This window comes from Ursus americanus, chromosome 4, assembly GCF_024610735.1.
Source record: "Ursus americanus isolate L20-20 chromosome 4, mUrsAme1.1.p, whole genome shotgun sequence".
In the NCBI taxonomy this organism is placed as follows: Eukaryota; Metazoa; Chordata; class Mammalia; order Carnivora; family Ursidae; genus Ursus; species Ursus americanus.
The window spans coordinates 89,371,017-89,389,629 of record NC_142130.1 but is presented as its reverse complement, the minus strand read 5'-3'; the positions used below and the strand labels follow the sequence as shown (position 1 = coordinate 89,389,629).

General features: G+C 49.1%; 1 protein-coding gene across 1 annotated transcript in view; it reads right to left on the bottom strand.

Annotated features, from left to right (window-relative positions):
- Window positions 1-1,248: 1,248 nt before the first annotated feature.
- Window positions 1,249-18,613, bottom strand: part of CLIC6 (CLIC family member 6) — a 46,975-nt gene continuing 29,610 nt past the window's right edge. Inside the window, exons 2-6 of the mRNA XM_045785580.2 lie at window positions 11,872-11,981; window positions 11,180-11,305; window positions 10,435-10,541; window positions 9,699-9,880; window positions 1,249-3,786 (exon numbers count right to left, since the gene is read on the bottom strand). Coding sequence (XP_045641536.2) covers window positions 3,625-3,786; window positions 9,699-9,880; window positions 10,435-10,541; window positions 11,180-11,305; window positions 11,872-11,981 — 687 coding nt within the window. The 3' untranslated portion in view covers window positions 1,249-3,624. The remainder of the gene's footprint in view (window positions 3,787-9,698; window positions 9,881-10,434; window positions 10,542-11,179; window positions 11,306-11,871; window positions 11,982-18,613) is intronic.

Genomic DNA, 18,613 nt, shown 5'->3' with positions numbered 1-18,613 from the left:
GCGTTATATGTGTGTGTGCGTGTGTGTGAAAGTACGCTTGTGACAGCCTTATATGTGAGTATGTTTGTGTGGGTGGGACTGTGTGAGGGTATGTACGTCCATGAGTGTGTGTGTGTGTGTGTGTGTGTGTGTGTGTGTGTGTGTGTGTGTGTCTGACTGTCTGGAGGGGGGCTTGGGCATACATTCAATGCCAGGGGATGGACGTGTAGATCAGAAATCACCTCTTGAGGGGCACCTGGGTGGCACAGCGGTTAAGCGTCTGCCTTCAGCTCAGGGCGTGATCCCAGCGTTATGGGATCGAGCCCCACATCAGGCTCCTCCGCTATGAGCCTGCTTCTTCCTCTCCCACTCCCCCTGCTTGTGTTCCCTCTCTCACTGGCTGTCTCTATCTCTGTCAAATAAATAAATAAAATCTTAAAAAAAAAAAAAAGAAAGAAATCACCTCTTGAGACCCCTGGTCTCTAGAATTCCTTTCTTGGACTGAATTGCCTCATTTCACCCCCAATCCCGGGGCAGCATCCAGAAAGTATAACTTTGTGACACTCCTGTATCCTTCCCAGCTTACACGTGGAAATTTTGTGTTCAGAAGAAAAGCTGATTTTGTTGTTGTTGTTGTTTTCTAATTGTAGGGCCTCCTGGGCAACCGGAAGTGAGAATGGAATCCTCTCCACCCGGAGAAAGCTTCTCAGTCAGCCTCAAGGCTGGGATTCATTCACTGAGTGTCCGTATTTGCAAGAATGTTTTGAATGAAACATACAGTATGTTTTTGAAGAACAAACACCTTTTGCTTCAAGACCCACACGGTAATAAAGACTTCAAGCCAGCAAACAGCCCTGGAATATGTCTTACTTTCCCCAAAGGAATAGCCTTTTAGGGACCCGTGAACAGGATGTGTGGGGGTTGGACCCCAGGGTGGGGCTGGCCAGGGACCACCCACTTTCCTACAACGGCACTGAAAACTGGAACCGTCTAAGGACCTCTACTGTAGCCACCTGGACAAGGACAGGTCACACAAGGAGAGGTCCTTTCTGACCTCTTTAAGTCTCCGTTAAAATGTCTTCGTGGCTCACAATTCTAATACAGATTATTTCTAATTCAATTACCAATCATCTCTGCTTCGACGTTGCTCTCATTGTTTTAAAGGAAGCTATTTCTGTTCATTTTATTCCTTTATATCTAAGTGAGGAAGCCAACGTAGGGAAAAAAATTAAGGATCTTGGTTTCATGTAAACATTTTTATGTGTTTAATTTTTAAGGCGCACAGAGTTTATGTAGATCATGTCAACATCTACAAATACACAATTTGCGCTAGTAACAAGGGGTCATCTATTCGTTGACCGCGTGTAGATATACCATTGCACTAGACTTGAAAATCTGACTCCAAAACAGAAGTGAAACATGCGTGATGGGGAATACTAGACACAACCCCCAAAAATGTAAAGGGTTAACAAAGAAAGCCCACTGCTGGGTGGGCAGCCCCTGCATGAAACCGTAGCCTCCAGTAAGAGGGAATACAAAGTAGCCACCATATTACGGACTTTGTTTCTCTTACTGGACCTTTCTCACTAAATCCCAGAAGAGTTGCTGTTAATGCATTGTATTCCTTTTTAAAAGAAGATCTACTTATTTATTTTAGAGAGAGAGAGAGAGCACAAGCATGAGGGCCAGAGGGAGAAGAAGAGAGAATCTCAAGCAGACTCTGAGCTGAGCACAGAGCCCGACGCAGGGCTCCATCTGACGACCTTGAGATCAGAACCTGAGCAGAAATCGAGTCCGATGCTCAACAGATTGAGTCACCCAGGTGCCCCCATATCTTATTCTTTTCCAAATAAATCACCCATAGAGCAAATGCATATTTTTTTAAATGAGGATTTACCATCAACCACAGGCTACAACCAAACGGACAAGAGGGTTTCTATAAGATGTATGTAAACATCAAAGGAACGCAGCCCGAGAATGCTCGAGAATGCTCAAACCCGGAGGGGTCGTGATGTGACCTCCACAGCCTTCTACGTGGTCTCCCGAGCCTTCAGTGGGAGCCCGGCAGCCCAGCCCAGACCAACGATACACGAGAGGCTGGCTGCAGGGCAGGGTGGCAGGGAAGCCACAGACAAACCAGAAAACTCTCGAGCCTAGAGTTTCCATTTCCTCCCCAACTTGACTGGTTCCCAGAACTGCCGAAGAGTAGTCACCACAAATTCAGTCTCCCTGGATTTTCCCTGCCTGGCCTCGAAATGACATGGTAAAGGGCAGAGAAGCATCAAGAACCAGGCTAGCCCCACAGCCCATCGCCGCTGGAGAAGCTCAGCGCTGGGTCTGACAGAGGGCGACCCTTAGAAGGCAGCGAAGTGGGCTTGGTTCACATTTCACCGCAGGGCGGGAGGCTCCTCCGATGTGTCCCTGATGTTGAGCGTCCTCAGGAAGGAAGGCATGGTCTCACGAGAGGGGAGGGAGTGAGAGAAGGCATCCAAAAGGAAGCTGGGACAAAAGACCATGTGCGCTCTCCTCCATTGCCTGCCCCGGGACAGAGACAGCTGGCATCGCCAAGGCGGTAACAAGGCAGAGAGGGCACCTCCCATGGCTCCCAGCCCCTGCGGTCCCTGCGGGTCCCTGCGGGTCAATGGACTCCAATTCTGCACCTGTGAACCCTGATTGCAAGTATCCTCTAGCTCCGCAGTGCCGAATATTTTGTCTGTTTTAGCTCCTCTAAGCATGATGGTCAAGGCATCACCCACAGGTCCCCTTACCAATTTCATAGGACTGGAGCTGTGTGCAGTATGAACGTCTGTGAGAGACTAAGGAAGGGGAAGATGTTCGCCAGTAAGTTATCAGCAATTATCTAGGTGGAGTGAAATTTTAGGTGGTTTTTTTTTTTCCTTCCTTATACTCTCTGCCATTGTTTTATTTTAATTTTTTTAAAGATTTTATTTATTTATTTGACAGAGAAAGAGACAGCCAGTGAGAGAGGGAACACAAGAAGGGGGAGTGGGAGAGGAAGATGCAGGCTCCCAGCAGAGCAGGGAGCCTGATGTGGGGCTGGATCCCAGGATTCCAGGATCACACCATGAGCCAAAGGCAGACGCTTAACAACTGAGCCACCCAGGCGCCCCATCTCTGCCATTGTTTTAAAATATTAAAATAGACATGTAATCATCTCATGACAACAAAAACAGTATTTTCGTTCTGTAAAAAACAAACTACTCTTTTAGAGGAGAAAAATAAGCTGTATATGAAGACTAGGAAAATTATCAGAGACGGATGAATTTTTTTAAAAATTGAAAGAGGAATCGAACCCAAATCTAATTTGCTTTGAAACTTACACTGCAAAACACATGCCCTAATATGGTTTACAGGGTCTGTGGATGCCAAAGAAGTAAATTAAGAAGTCAACTGGACAACGTGTGTGTCACAATAGATACTGGTATTATTCAGATACACAAGTGAGTTGACAAATCATGAGGCCGTGGACCATTCGGTGTTGAGTGGGCTCACGATGATACAGTATTATTAAAATATGGACGTTATGGTTACTGGAAGGAATACAAAGGACACACTCACAAAGAACACACTCTCAGCAGAGCCTAGCTCATACAGCCAAGAAAGAAGACAGAAAACACTCCGGCTTCACTTCATTCTTTTCGCAACATCCGAATATGCGTGTTCGATCTCCTGGTCAGCTGGACATGTATTCGTGAACTCATCCCTAGCATAAGCATTGTTCAAGTATCTCCAGATGCCAGTCATTTCAGAAGGGAATTCGAAATCTCTGTATCTCTTGGCCACGATCTGAAAATCACGAAGAAATAATCAGCAAAGGAAAAGTCCAGTAATGTAGACAATTAGATCAGACAATCCACTCTTTTGAGGTGTGTGATACATTCTCTTTCTCAAGTCCTGCTGTAGTCTTCCTACAGCCAGTCAGGCTACCCCAAATTGCACTTCAACTTTGAGACAGGAAAGTTCCTGAAAGTATGGGGCTCGAAACAGTGGCTCCACACAATCCTGCCCACCAGTTTATCCCAGGTAGTCCTTGGGACCCACTGGCATGAATCTGGTCTCTACTCTGGGGGACTTCTCCTTGTGTCGCCAGCAGTTTGGGCTTTGTGTGTTCTGCTGCTGTGTTATTTGGTGCCTAAAGATTCATGAGGATCTTCAGTTTAGGTTGTGCCAGATTCACAGTGAAGTGCTCTTTTTCCTACTTGCTGAGCCTCCTGAAATCCCAGGAATCTGTGTATATTATTCCTACAGGTTTCCATCATTCTATCACTGAAGAGACCATCTCGTTGTCAACAAAGGAACACAAATCCTTATCCTCGTGGAAATGGTGGATGTGAGGACAGGGCAACTGAGAGTGACCATCATGGGAAACACAACAGTGTGAGATGTTTCCTTTGGCCAAAAGGGAATTTGTCAGAAAGGAGGGTATATTTTGTTGGGGACTCTATCGGGTTCCTGGGGCTGCTGTAACAAAGTACTATAGCCTGGGTGGCTTAAACAACAGAAATTTATTCTCTCACAGTCCTGGAGGCCAGAATTCCAAGATCAAGGTGTCAGCAGGGCACATGCCCTCTGGGAGCTCTAGGGAAAGATCTGTTCTCTCCCCAGTTTCTGGGAGTTTCTTGACTTTGGGCAGCATAAGAGCTCTCCTCACATGGCATTCTCCCTACGTGTGTCCCTGTGTCCAAATTTCTTTTTCTTATAAGGACGCCAGTCCTATTGGATTGGGGGCCCACCCTAGTCCATTTTAACTAATTACATCTGCGAAGATCCTATTTCCAAATAAGGTCATGTTCTGATGTACTGGAGATTTGGACATCAACATATGAATTTGGGGGGGACACCATTCATCCCCTAACAAGGACCCAGGGCTACAAAGGTAACTTCTGCTTTGTTGCCTCCTATTGCATCATTTCTGGGATGTCTGGATGAAGTGAACACGGGACAACACAAATTAGAAGATCTTTGGGAACCATTACTCAGGTTTGCAGACCAGAAGCCATTGATGCAGCAAAACGAGACAATGTAACTGTCAGAAACCCTCCTAAATTATCGAACATCTTTCACCTGAATTCAACCTTACTGCTATTAACGTTAAGAATTCTGCTTTCCTTTCGTTTGCAAAACAAATTTTCTATTTTAACATTTTTTTAAAGATTTTATTTGTTTATTTGACAGAGAGAAAGACAGCCAGCGAGAGAGGGAACACAAGCAGGGGGAGTGGGAGAGGGAGAAGCAGGCTTCCAGTGGAGCAGGGAGCCCATGCGGGGCTCGATCCCAGGACCTCACACCCTGAGCCGAAGGCAGACGCTTAACAACTGAGCTACCAACATTTTTTTTAATTTAAAATTTTTTTTTAATTTTGAATTTTTTTCTAAACTTTAACATTTCTGAGCAAATTTATTAAGTGCATGTCTCCTATAGATGTAATCTTGTTTTTATGGTAACACATTCTGAATTTAATACTTACTCTGTTTTCTGTCTTTCTGTGTATATTAATGTGTGTGTGTGTGTGTGTGTGTGTGTGTGTGTGTGTGTGTGTGTGTGCTCTTCTTTCTGCTAACTTAGAAGCTAATTTCCCATGGTTTCTGATATAACCTTATATAATAGAGATTCTCTATTTCTTGATTTGTCAAGTTTGGATGATATCTATTAACTCCTGATTATAACAAATGAGGAAATTAATACAACTACACTTTTTTTTTCCATTTCTTCTCCCTTATCCCCCTTCCACTGGGTGTAAAAACATCGGAGTTTACCACGTTCTGATTCTGTTCTGTAACTGTAAGTCTCAACATTATTTAATCTTTAGTTCTGTCTTTAGATTTATTTTTTTTTAAGATTTTATTTATTTATTTGACAGAGATAGAGACAGCCAGCGAGAGAGGGGACACAAGCAGGGGGAGTGGGAGAGGAAGAAGCAGGTTCATAGCGGAGGAGCCTGATGTGGGGCTCGATCCCAGAACGCCGGGATCACACCCTGAGCTGAAGGCAGACGCTTAACCGCTGTGCCACCCAGGCGCCCCTGTCTTTAGATTTAAATAGGTTTTATATTTATATTTATCACCAACTTTTTATATTACACACCTCCTCTGTTCCTGGACTCTTATTTTGATGATTGTTTTATTATTTCATCACAGAAAAGTTTTTATTTTTTAAAAAAATATCTCAGGAGCACTTATTTTAGTAAGACCAGAAGTCCAGGTAACAACAATGCTCGCATCACACAATCTTGCCTTTGATTCTCTGCAATTATTAACCCACTGTTTTCTGGTTTGTTTGTTTTTAAGATTTGTTTATTTATCTTAGAGAGAGAGCAAAAGAGAGCGTGCAGTGGGGAGGAGGGACAGGGAGAGAGAGAATCTCCAGCAGACTCCCTGCTGCGCACACAGCCCGATGCAGGGCTCGATCCCATGACCGAGGAGACCATGGCCTGAGCCAAATTCAAGAGTTGGGCACTTAACCAACTGAGCCACCCCGGCGCCCCTGTTTTCTGGGTTTATTGTGGTCGTGGTACGTATGAGGCCAGTCTGAATTTCTTCCCTCTGTGGGTGGCTTTAGTCTTTATTATATTATTGTTGTTGTTGTTGTTGTTGTTGTTATTACTCGTATTGTCTGAACACCCGAAGTGTTCTTTTGATCCTCAACGTTCAGTAATTTATCAGGTATGTCGTAGTGTGTTGAATATTCTGGACTATTTCCAATCTGACTTTTCCAATCATGGCATGTTGTTTAAACTGAAAGTTCAGATCATCCTTGAGTTCAAAATAATTTTCCCTCCTTCCTCTCTTTTCTTTTTCCTCTCCTGCTCTCTGGTTCCTAATTATGTACCTCGAGGAAATCTCTAATCACTTTTATCCCTTGCTTCTTCTCCATTTAATTTTGGATGATGCTCTCAGGCCTGTCCTCTAGGTCCCTGATGAATTTCGGCAGTGTCTTTTCCTAGGCCTCGTTATTTGTAATGTAACTTTTATTTCTGAAATTTTTAAGTTTTTGCCTTGAGTTCTGCCAACCTGATTTTCATCTTCCCTGTAATATTATATATTTTTTTGATATCTTGTTCCCGTATCTGAGCTTTTTCTCAAAAGATCCTTGTTCTCATTCATGTCTTGGAGGCCGTAGAGAAGAATTGGACTAGAACGTATTTTCATTTACTGGAGCAATTCCTCATCAGATATGTGTTTCTCATTTGCCTTTTCCTCTTCAGATCCTTCTCTTTCCCTTTTTTTCCCTCTCCTTCTTGATCACCTCTATCCACACAGAGGTCCCACTCAGATTCTTGCTGGTTATTAATCATCTTTTAATGAGACAGATCTGTTGGACTTACCACTTCTTAAAAGTAGTGTGGAGGGCAAACAGAGTGAGGCCCGACAGCTGGGAGACCAATTTGGACGTTTATCCTCATGCACTCTCATCAAACCCTGCTCTGCACTCTGCCCCACAGACACAGCAGGATTAGGGTCAGGGTCAGAGTCAAGGTTAGGGTTAGAGCATCCTCCACTCTGAAGCCCACAGATTAGGCTGGAGGTCACCAGGGCTTAGGATGAAGCTCAAGCAATTTACAGTCTCTCTCTTGACTGGTTCAACTCAGCAGCCACAAAGCAGAATGCCACATCCCTTCTCTCCAACTCGCCTCCCTGTTCCTTCGTATTTGGTGGACAGGAGGCAGAATACAAAGATGGCGCCTCTGTTTGGTTCCTCCTCCAACTCTCCGTCTCCAGAGACCCCAGCTCGAAAGTGATCCATGTGAGGTGGTTCCCTGCTTCTCCTCTCACGGCCCTAGTCCTCCAAGAAGTTTGGGTTGGCCGTTTCAGGACTGTACTATCTACTTTTAGAGAAATCTGAACTTTGCTAAAGATACAGGGAAGCATCCATTGGCTCTGTGACCCCTGACCCTGGACAAAGTTTCTTAGTCTTTGAATTGATACACTGTCCTTTTCTGGTTTTATGAAAGATGAAGCTTTACTCTATTTTTTCATATTGTTTTTGCTGGGTTTCAGGAAGGAGAATAGATTATAAATTCCTTTACTCTCTCATCTTTTATCATAAATTCCTTTAGACTGAATCTCAGTTCCCTTCCGAAGGTTCTCCACCCTAAAGGATCATGAAGCTGTTTGGTATTTTGAATGCTCAGTGGCTTTGAAGAATTTGCTCTCAGGTCTTACACTGGAGCCAGGGACTGCTTTATTTTGCTCTGAAGTTTACCCCATCTACTGAAATTTTAAAAAACTCTTTCCTTATAGGAGCTAAACAAGTAGAAATCGATGGTGTATGGCTGGGGCATTTCACCTGCTCTTCCCCAACCTCCATGTACCTCTGTGATGCTACACTTGGCATGGCGATGATGACAACACATCCACCCAAGGGACTAAACCACACACAACTATGTAAATGTCTTCTTGGAAAATGGCTCCCAAACGTAGGAGGTTTTGATGAGTTAAGATGCTTCCATTACATTTTAGATGTTGGGGAACTGGCAAAGCTATTGAAAACAACATTTGCTTGAGGGCTCAGACGCATCTGCAAGGCTTGGGTTTCAAGTCGGTATTCTTCGAGTACACCGGGAAGAGAGAAGAAGAGAAATGGGGCAAGGGTTAGGAAAGGAATCAGGAAGGAAGAAGAAATGCAGGAGTGAAAAGCAAGGCAATGACAGGGGGCAACCAGGGGTAGCTGGAAGCCTGCAGGAGCATCAGCAACAGATTAGGGGAGCTTAATTTGTAAATTTCTAAATGCCAATGACATGCTTTATTAGATCACCGGGCCCTTGATTTGGACTTCCCTTGTCTTCTTGCCCATCTCCCCTGTCCTTCCACCAAGGACCTCGGTTTGGACTTGGTGGGATTTTAATCATCAAGGTGCCCCAGAACAAGGCTTGGGCTTCTTTCTGGGGCCTCCAAGGTTACTGAAGACCAAGAACACTGCAGCTAATAATAACAGTTATCACCTGTAAGTGGCACAAAGGCTGGGGCACTATTGAGAGACAACCATAACTCCAGAGGCCGAGTATAGGGCCATCTACTTTGGAATCCCCCGGGGTCAGCCCCAGAAGTTCTGATTTAGCAGACCAGAAGCTGGATCGGGGGATTTACAATTCTAAAAAGCTCTCCCAAATAATGCTTATGCCTACTAATGCTGGAGAACCCCTGGTCTAGGGAGCCTCTAAAACCTAAAATATATGACCCATGATGCCGACTTCCTGTTCAACTAGCTGGGAAGACAGGGTGCCAAATCTGGCAGAGGCCCAGCCGAGGAGCTCCTCCCTAGCTGTAGGGGGTCGATATTAAGGGCTGAGAAGACACACGTCTGCCATGTCTATGCAGAGCCATTTCCCCTGCCAATCACCCACAACTGACTGAGTTCACACTGCAGTACTCCCAGGTTCGGCGCATCATCTCCAAGCCTCAAGCATTGAATGCCGGGTATAGTCAATGTTGCCCTCAAGGGGCCTTCACATAACTTTTCTTTAGGCTGTGAGGGTAAGACTTGGAACGAGGAGCAGTGGGGACGGAGAGAGGGGAGCCAAGCTCCCAGATGTTTCTTGAGACCTCCAGAAGAATACCTGGGAATATCCATGGATCTGAGACTTGGGATTTGAATGGCCTTGAACAGAAACAAACTAATTTTTTAATTCAAGAGTCTGGCCAAAATAAAACAAAGCCCCATTCGTGTATTCAGCACCTGTGGTAAGAGGAACATCATACCTTTATAATGTGGAGCTTGGGTAAGAGGTTACAGTCGGCTAACGTGAGCTCGTCCCCATCCAGGAACTTCCTTCCAGAAACAGTGATGTCCTCGGTGCTGTAGGCATCGATTTCATCAGGCAGAGGGCTATTTAAGTAATTATCCAGCTTCTTCAGGGCCTTCAACAGGTTCTTTTCATAAACTGGAACACAAAGGCAAAAAAATGACTAAGATAAGCCATGCGAGTTAGTGTCAACTTTCTCTAGATACCAAGGAAGGAGTCAATCGCCTCTCCCTCCTGACAGGCGGCCGGGCAGCACCGCGGAATTGGATGAAGGATGTAGATTTCTCAGATCTGAATAAAGGACTGGAAAATAATTCTCCTGTCTACACAACACTGCTCCTTCTTGAACTCACCCACTTATTCAAACTCTTTAGGGGAAGCCCGTAATGAAGCCAGCACTAGCGGGAGCATCATGGAAACGGATTCCCACGGTGCGGCAGGGAATTCCTGTGGAATTCTTTTCCCCTCAAAATGTTCTTTTCTGGGCTCCCAACCTCCAGAAACACTCGATCTCCTGAAACCCACATGCGGGTGGATCCAACACTAGAGGCACTTTTTCCTTATTTCTAGATACAGGTCCCTACCCCCAGGGACATTAGTCAGAACTCCCAGGATCTTAGAAGCCACACCGGAGGGCTGACAAGGGGCCGTCCGCGTGAAGAACCCTGGGCAGGAGGACGTCAGATACTCACTCTCGTTCGTATCCTTCTTGGTGTTTTTAATAAATGCAGAGAATTTGGCAAACACATCATTTCCTGCAGAGTTAGATTCGGGGTGCTGGGTCCCCAGCTTTGGGTACCTTGGAAAATTCAGAATTGAAGCATCACAGATAAGCAGTGTTTGAGCAGGGCTCATACAAGGCGGGGGGTGGGGGGTGGGGGGGGAGACAGGTCTTTCCCTGAGTGGCTGTGAACGAGAACACTTCCTCCTAGAATGTTTCCCTACTCTTTTTGTCTCCAAGCTTTGGAAGCAACAGTCTAGGGACAAAGCACTTTCTGTTCTCGTCCTGGCACACCTCAGACCCTGCTGGTCATAGCTCCCTTCCGAGTAAGTTGAAGACGGTGATCTAGAAGGTTCTAGAAGGTTCTCTTCCGGGTCCAGCACTCTGGGACATCGCATGCTAACATGCACGCCTTTCCTTGCAGCACTGGACCTAAGAAATGGCCGACCCATGTGACATCGACCCACCTCCTCCCCACTTCCTGCCATCAAACCCTAATTGCCATCTTGCAGGTGCGAAGCAGAAGGACCCAGGCCTCCCGTCACTCAAGGCTTCTGATCTCGCTCTGTGTTTTCTGTGGCACACCGCAGTACAGCTAAGGAAGTTAAGTACTGTGGCCACAGAAAACCAAATACACGAAGCTGGGAGCTTTCAAATTGTCTGTGAAGGGGGAAAAGTGACAATCGGGTTGTGAGTGCTGCTTTTCTGAGGCCTACCTCGGGGGAGCTAATTTCTCCTCTAAGAACTCCTCGATCTTATTCACATCCGTCTTGACTTCGCCATCAAAAGTCATAAAGGGAGGGTTTGTTCCAGGAGCCAGATTTTGTAGGTCCGCGGGTTTCCTGGGTGGGGTGGGGTGGGGGGGAGAGAACAGCAGCGGCCAAGGTGTAGACTCATTTCCACAGCTTAGCCAGGTCCTCCCCTGTTTACAAGGAGCCACCCTTGAGAATGTCAGAAGTGACTGTGGGTTTAGAAACTGTCCCCTGACGATGAAAGTTGGCTCTTCTCTGGATGCAGAGGTGAGAAAGCCAACCGTCCCCAGCGTCATCGCTGGACAGCTGCTCAGTAGGCTTTGAGAGGTTCTCTGCCGACCAGGAACTGGGGGAGCAAGTTCCTTATGGTGCCCCCAGCTCGTCCCCGATCACCTCTGATCCGATCCTGTCATGACTGATGAGCCCAGACTCGGGCTTCAGTTTGGGGCCCTGACCGAGGCCGGGGGTGCCGTGATAGCGCCCGTGGGTCCTAGGAGTGTGTGAGTGTGAGCGTGTGTGCCTGAGTTTTGAATGTGTGAGTGTGTGGTGTGTGGGTGTGTTGTGTGAGTGTTGGGGGGTGTGAGTGTGGGTGTGAGTTGGGTGTGAGTGTGCATGGGTGTGCCAGTCATTTCAATCACGCAGAAAGCCCATCTTACCTCTTCAGGTCCACTGTTGTCACGTTAAATATAACGCCCTTCAGCCAGAGAATCATAAAGAGGCGCTGGGAAAACGGGCAATTCCCAATACTCTCCCCATCATAACCAGCCTGAGTGGAAAAAGGAATCTTTATCAGAGCCGGTCTCGAAGTGCCAGATTCCACAACGCGCAGGCGCAAAGCCGTTACACATTTGTGTTAATGGTCATGACGCTGTAAATACCCTTCCGGGGCCACTGCACTGAGCCGCCGAGCCCCGCCGGGGTGAGGGCGGGGGAGCACAGGGTCGGGCTGCACCGCTCACCGCTTCCTGCCACGCTGGGCCTCCGCGCGGCTCCTCGCACCGGGAGCCAGCGGCAAGTGGGAACTCCCTTTGTCACCAAAGGCGCCCAAGAAAGACCTGCTCTTTCCCTCCCTCTGTGCTGCCATCCTCTCCAGAAGCAACACACCTCTTTCCAGGAGGAGCAGGCTTAGAAACGCACCCGCAGACTCTCCCACCGGGACACCAGCCCTCACCGTCTCTGCGGTGCCCGTCTGCAGAACGAGAGGGTCGCGTTACACGCGTTCTAGATGCCCGGACGCTATACAACTTGGATGTCCCCCTCATCTGATTCTTGGGGTGGCAGAGAGATGGGGAGCATTTGTACCCAGAAGGTGGATTATTACACAGTCGGTGTTGAAGGGGGGCGACTCTTCCTGGTGACCCAAAGCAGGTCACACCCACACACACCTGCCCCAGACATCCACACAGGTACTACACACACGTCCTTCTCATGGGCTCCTGGAAGGAGGGAAAGGCGGCTGATGGGGACGAGAGGAGAGGGCTACACACCCCCTGGGACATGGAGCAGCAGAATCAAGGCCAACAAAGGAAGTTCCCAGACGGTTCTTTCTCCTGCCATCTTTCCCCCAAGCCACACATCTCTGATGAGCTGGTGGCGCTCATAAGATGCTGCTGGAAAGGCAAGAAGGTGGCTTGGACATGCTCCTCACATCTCCGGACTGCAAGCACCACTGCCAACCAGACCTCAGTGACAGAAAGAGCCACAGTTAATCCCACTGCACGTAGTTAAAGAAGCTGGAGAGGAAAGCACCGTGTCTGTAACCCGCCTCACAGGACACGGGGCAAGAGGCGAGCTGCTGGCTTGGGAACTAAACAAAAGCGAACAGAGATGCCAAGAAAACTGGGCCTTCAGAGAGGTAGTGTCCTTAAGTCACCTGGAGGGATTGTTAATAATAAGATGTCCCTAGAAATTAAGAGGGTAAGAGACCGCCAGTTTTTAAAGAGACTTGATCAGCCTTTTTTTTTTTTTTTTTTTACAAATGACACATCTGAATGGCCAAAAAGCACATGAAAATGTTCCTAACATCTTTAGGCAGCAGGGCCTGCAAATGAAAGCCACACAGAGATCCCACAACACACCTCCCAGAACGGCTATAATGAAAAGGTCTGACGATACCAAGCGCGGGCAAGAAGGCAGAGCGACCAACCTGCCGTTCGCTGCTGGTCAGAGTGCAAATGGCACAGCTACTCTGGGAAGCGTCTGGTAGTCGCCTACCGAAGTTAATTCCCTACAGCCCAGCAATCCCACGCCCGACAGGATGGAGTCCTGAGGGGCACGAGAGACACTGACGGCCTCAGAGAACTCATAGCTCTGGTGTAACGGTCAAGACCTGGAAACAGCCCAGGTACCATCAAGAGTAGAACGAGGAGGTCAGTGGCGTCAATTCATACAATAGGACGTGCCACCACAATGGGAGAAACTGAGCCGCTCCTATAAGCCACAATGAATCCCCTCTACACAGTTGTTGAGCGAGAGAAACCAGACTCGGGTTCAGACACAGGGAAGCTTCTCTGGGTGATGGGAGCCGAAGAACAGTTGTCCCTGGAAAGTCAGGCATTATCTGGGAAGGGTGGGAGGGAGGCTTCTCGGTGGCAGAAATGTTCTAGGTCTTGATCTCCACGGTGGCTACACAGGTGTATTCAGGTGACAGAGTCTTACATTAGAGTTACTTTCCTACATGACTTACTTTTTAAATAAAAAAAAAGTAAAACTATGAAATAGAACATCGCAGAGAGTTGGATTCAGTAATTCTTTCCTGGGGCCCAGGAATATGAATTTTTAACAAGCTCCTCCGAGGTGACGTCACGCGAGACCCATGAAGGAGGGCTTCCCGCATATAGAGAGGCCCCGACAGACTTGGAGGACTGGATTCAGAGTCCTGGAAGCTCTAGGCCCTCGCTGCACACCGTCCACCACCCCCCCCCAGCCCTGCCCCTCACCCCCCGCAGGTGCTGGCCTGTTGACCCAGGAGGGGGAAGGGACTGAGGATTCTCCCAGCTTGGGGTCTGAAGCTTTGGGTAGCTGGAGGCTTGGGGAGGTGGGCAGGCAGCACCCACCCCACGGAGCGGTCATCACAGCTCCCCTGCAGATGGGCCCTGAAACAGCACCCCACTTGGCCACCTGAGGTCATTCCCTGCCTCAGGGCCCACCCCTTCCCGGCCCTTCTGAGGGCTGCCCGGGCTCCTCCTCACTCCGTTCCCGAGCAAGAAAGGCAGAGCTGACTTACATAAAACTCCGGGCTGCAAGGAACCCCTGAAGTCACGGTGCTTTCTTAAACCGCTGCAGGTTGGGGCAGAAGAGGCCAAGAAGAGGGGGGCGGGGCTCCAAAAGCACAGGGACAGAAAGGCACATATTTCGGCCAGTCCTGACTTGCTCGCAGCTTCTAAACCTCTTATTTTTATCGTGGTTACACTAAGCACAGTCAAGTCTATGATAAGTTCTGCGGAGTGGGGCAAGTGTTTCCTCTCTTTCTCCCTTGTCTCTGCAGCCTTGGGAATCCTGTCCTAACTCATTCCAAACGCAGCCAAATCCCCGCTGAGGCTGTGCGTGTCTGCCCTCTCTGGGGTGTGCACAGAAGCTCACCTTGACAAAGACCTCCGGGTCTGGGAAGGAGCCTGTCCCCCCCGCCCGCTCCCCGATTGTCCTTCGGGCCCCCTCCAGAACCCTGGAAAAGCTACTTCTCTGGGAAGAATGAAGGGGTTAGCAGCAACACGTTCTTTCAAAGTCAAAGCTGCCTTTGCAACCCTGCTCTGCAGACACGGACAGCTGGCAACAGGCTCCTTTCTGGAACAGGGACCGGGGACAGACAGGTGGCCGGAGTTTGGGGCAGCGGCCTGCAGGCCACGGCGCCCGGAGCTTCGAAGACAGCGAGGAAAGTCACAACTGCCCTCTGCACCACCCCCCACCCCCGCGTGGCCCCCAAACAGGACTATTGCAGCCAGCAGGGCTAGCGGGCTGGAGGCTGTCCGGCGTTTTAGAGAAGGAGTTCGTTTTCCAGAACTTGCCAGCTGCCCCGGCTGCCAATTAGCAGGATTTCCATACGCGGTGTTGCCTCATCTTAAATGGCTCTGAAAACACTCTCCCTTCTCAGTCTGGTGTAAATGAGGGGGTCGGGGAACATGGGGGGGAGCGTTGAGGATGCCTTGCTGCCCGACTTGATTACTGTGCTTCAGGGCTAGGACGTGCCGGCGAAAAGCAGGGCGGAGCTAGGCCGTGCGCACAGCCCGGTATTGAGCAACCCTGGGAGTGGATGGCCTCGGTCATGTTCATGACCCAGACGAGATGATGGGATAAATACGCACACGGTAGGAGTGAACTAACTGACACCGTCGCCATAATTGAGACGTTTTCTGGTACAAAGTTTTATTTTCCGTTGCTGATAATTCTCCCGGGCTAATTACACTCTGGGCTAAAATTTCCCAGCAGAGTTTCTCAGCCCACGGGGGGAAATTTTTGTATGTACACATTTCTGATAAAATCAGATGAAGTCGTTTGAGAGATCAGAGTGTCTTGTTTCCAGCGAAGACCCAGACGCTTGGATAACCCAGAATTGCGTGTCTGCCTTTCAAATGTAACTGTTCCGAGGGCCTGTGATGGTAAGTCTCAAAAGGAAAACATGAATGCCTCTGACAGGTTCCGAGCCATTCCTTGCGCCACGGAGAGCAGCTGCGGCCTGGAGAACGCTGTAACTGTGTGGGTCCTGGCCTGCGCCCACCTCCCCCGCACAGAGCCCCCCAGGCCCGAGGCGGAAGGGACCCCATGTCTCTGCAGAGGTTGACGTCCCTTCTCACGTCAGGCCTCTTCCAGCTAGAGCCTCTCCCACTTACCCTCTGCACACTCACGCCATTCAGAATTTGTGGGGAAAATACATTTTTTTCCCCAAATTTCCTTTTACTGCTTTTTGCTTCAGGCAAATGACCTCTCCAGTGCTGTGCTGTTACAGGGAAGGGGCACCATCCACACCCCCAGCTTCCACTAACATGTCACTGCCTTTGAGGGACCCAATGGACTCCTGGCATCCCGGTCCAGACCTGACACTGGGGTAACAGCCCCCATCAAGGTATTGTTGGCAGCTCCTCGGCACCCCTCCCTCTCCTTCCCGCCAGAGCAGTCCACACACCCACCACCTTGATTCCCGAACTATTTGGCTCTACCTTCTTTCTAGAAAATTCTATGCGGGCCTAAAGGTTAAACAGATTCTGTAAAGCAAGCACTTTTTCCCCTCCTCTACCCAAATGTAAAATGAAAGACAACTGGGGTGGGCAGAGGGAAGATAAAGGAAGAGGCAATAAATCAGTAACATTCTTATTGTCCCTTTTCTGATAGCTGGCTTTCACCCAAGGGGGCAGGACAGCATCCCGCGTGCAGGGAAGGATTCCGTCCCTGCAGGAAACCAGGAGGGACGTGGGGGCGAACAGCTCATTTGGCTCCATCACAGGGCCTGGGAGAAAATCCGTGAGTAATGACGGGCTGTCCCGTTTCCAGCGTGCTGGAGGCACTTAGGCTAAACACAAACAGTAGCGACCAGGGGAGGCGGGAGGCAGAGTGTGACGCGGGAGGCCGCGCGCAGCCAGCAGAGCCCGTTCTCCTTCGAGAAGACCAGTGTGGTCGACGGGAGGGGCCAGGACTCTCCTCTGTTGGCAGCTGACCCCATGAAGGCTGGACATGGCACCGCCACAGAGAAAGAGTCAGAGCCACCCAGACAGGCAATGACTCCCGCCCTCAAGTCCCACCTACGAACTTCCCCGAATTCCTCCCATGTCCTTTGCTGGAAGCACGATGGCCTCACACACTTGGGAAGTGGCCATCTGACATGCACGGGAAGGCTGAGCACAGAGCCCTTAGCCTTCAGGCCACGCACTCAGCCCCTGCCGGGTTCAGTGTGTCTACACTGACTGGACGTCTCCACAGAGGCCCGGGCTCCCTTCCCTCCGCACACGCAGGCTCAGCGTACCCTGTCTCTGCACCTGCCACTTGGAGCAGGTCAGGGCTGGGGAGACTGTTCCATCCCGAGGAGAAGGCTTTGTGGGGAGCAGCAGAAAGGTGGGGGCACTCCTCTGGGTCTCTTCCGGCTCCCACTGAGAAGCAGGTGGGAGAACTAGGATCGCTCTTAAAATGTGGGTGTCTGGAGGCAGGGACGCATCTTCATTCGTCGGGACCACTCCCACCGGCCCTGGCAGAGTTTCTGGCACAAAGGAAAATGACTGGAGGCCTGAGTCCAGTGGCTTCCATACACCTGGAGCCTGGTTGGCTTCAGAAAGTACCTCCCAGCCCCTCCCTGCTTTCATTTCTGGGCCAACTTCCATGAACCTTTCCCTTTCAGAAGCTCCAAATTCTCCCTACTAAGATATCACCCATGGAGAGTGAGAGCTAACAGGAGGGAAGAGAATAGAAGGGGGAGGGAGGGAGGGAGGGAGGGAGGGAGGGAGGGAGGGGGAGAGGGAGACGGGGTGGGGGTACGGCCTGAGTTACAGGCTATAAAATCTTCCCCCAAGCCTCTTGATCTAATGGTTTGACCGAAAATGCGATATTTAAGTAGATCTGAGACTTCCTGCTTTTGAATAATTCTGTAAATTTTTTTAAATGTATAATTCTTTCCATTTGCCTGATAAATTGAACTTTCTGTTTTTGTTTTTTAATTTTATTTATTTATTTGACACAGAGAGACACAGCCAGGGAGAGAGGGAACACAAGCAGGGGGAGTGGGAGAGGAAGCAGCAGGCTCCCAGCTGAGCAGGGAGCCCAATGTGGGGCTCGATCCCAGGACGCTGGGATCACGCCCAGGGCCAAAGGCAGACGCTTAACGATTGAACCACCCAGGTACACCTGAACTTTCTGTTTTAAGGCAGCATGGTCAAGGGGAATGAGCGCAGGCCTTGGAGCCAGGGAGAGCCGGTGTGAACTCTGGCTCCAGTACGGACTAGTGTGTGACCTTGGGCAATTCACCTGCTTCCCCTAGCGTCAGTTTCTCCATTTTAAAAGCAGGGATAAGGAGACCTACGCCTTGCAGGATCTCGGTGTGATACACCTGGGTCTCCCAGGCACCCAATAAAAGGTTATTATGGTCATTATCGTCAGCAGCAACAACATCATTACTCCCCCAAACGGGAGCGCGCCAGAACGGACAATTATGGAATTGAGGGAACTTTGTAACAAGGCTCGATTAGTGTGATTTTCATGCCAAACTGTGTAGTCCTTAAAAAGCCACAGATCCCCCCCACCCAAAAAAAGTAACACCTCCTATACTTATTCCAAGTGAAAATTAACAACTGAGGTCGTTTTCTTAACTGCAAAAGCAAACACGTCTTCAGCCAGGAGGCAAAAAGGGCAGGGCCTGGGCTGGCTTTCATGTCTGGGAAAGGTCCAGAGGAAGGAACATCTGGGTAGCTGTGCGCACCT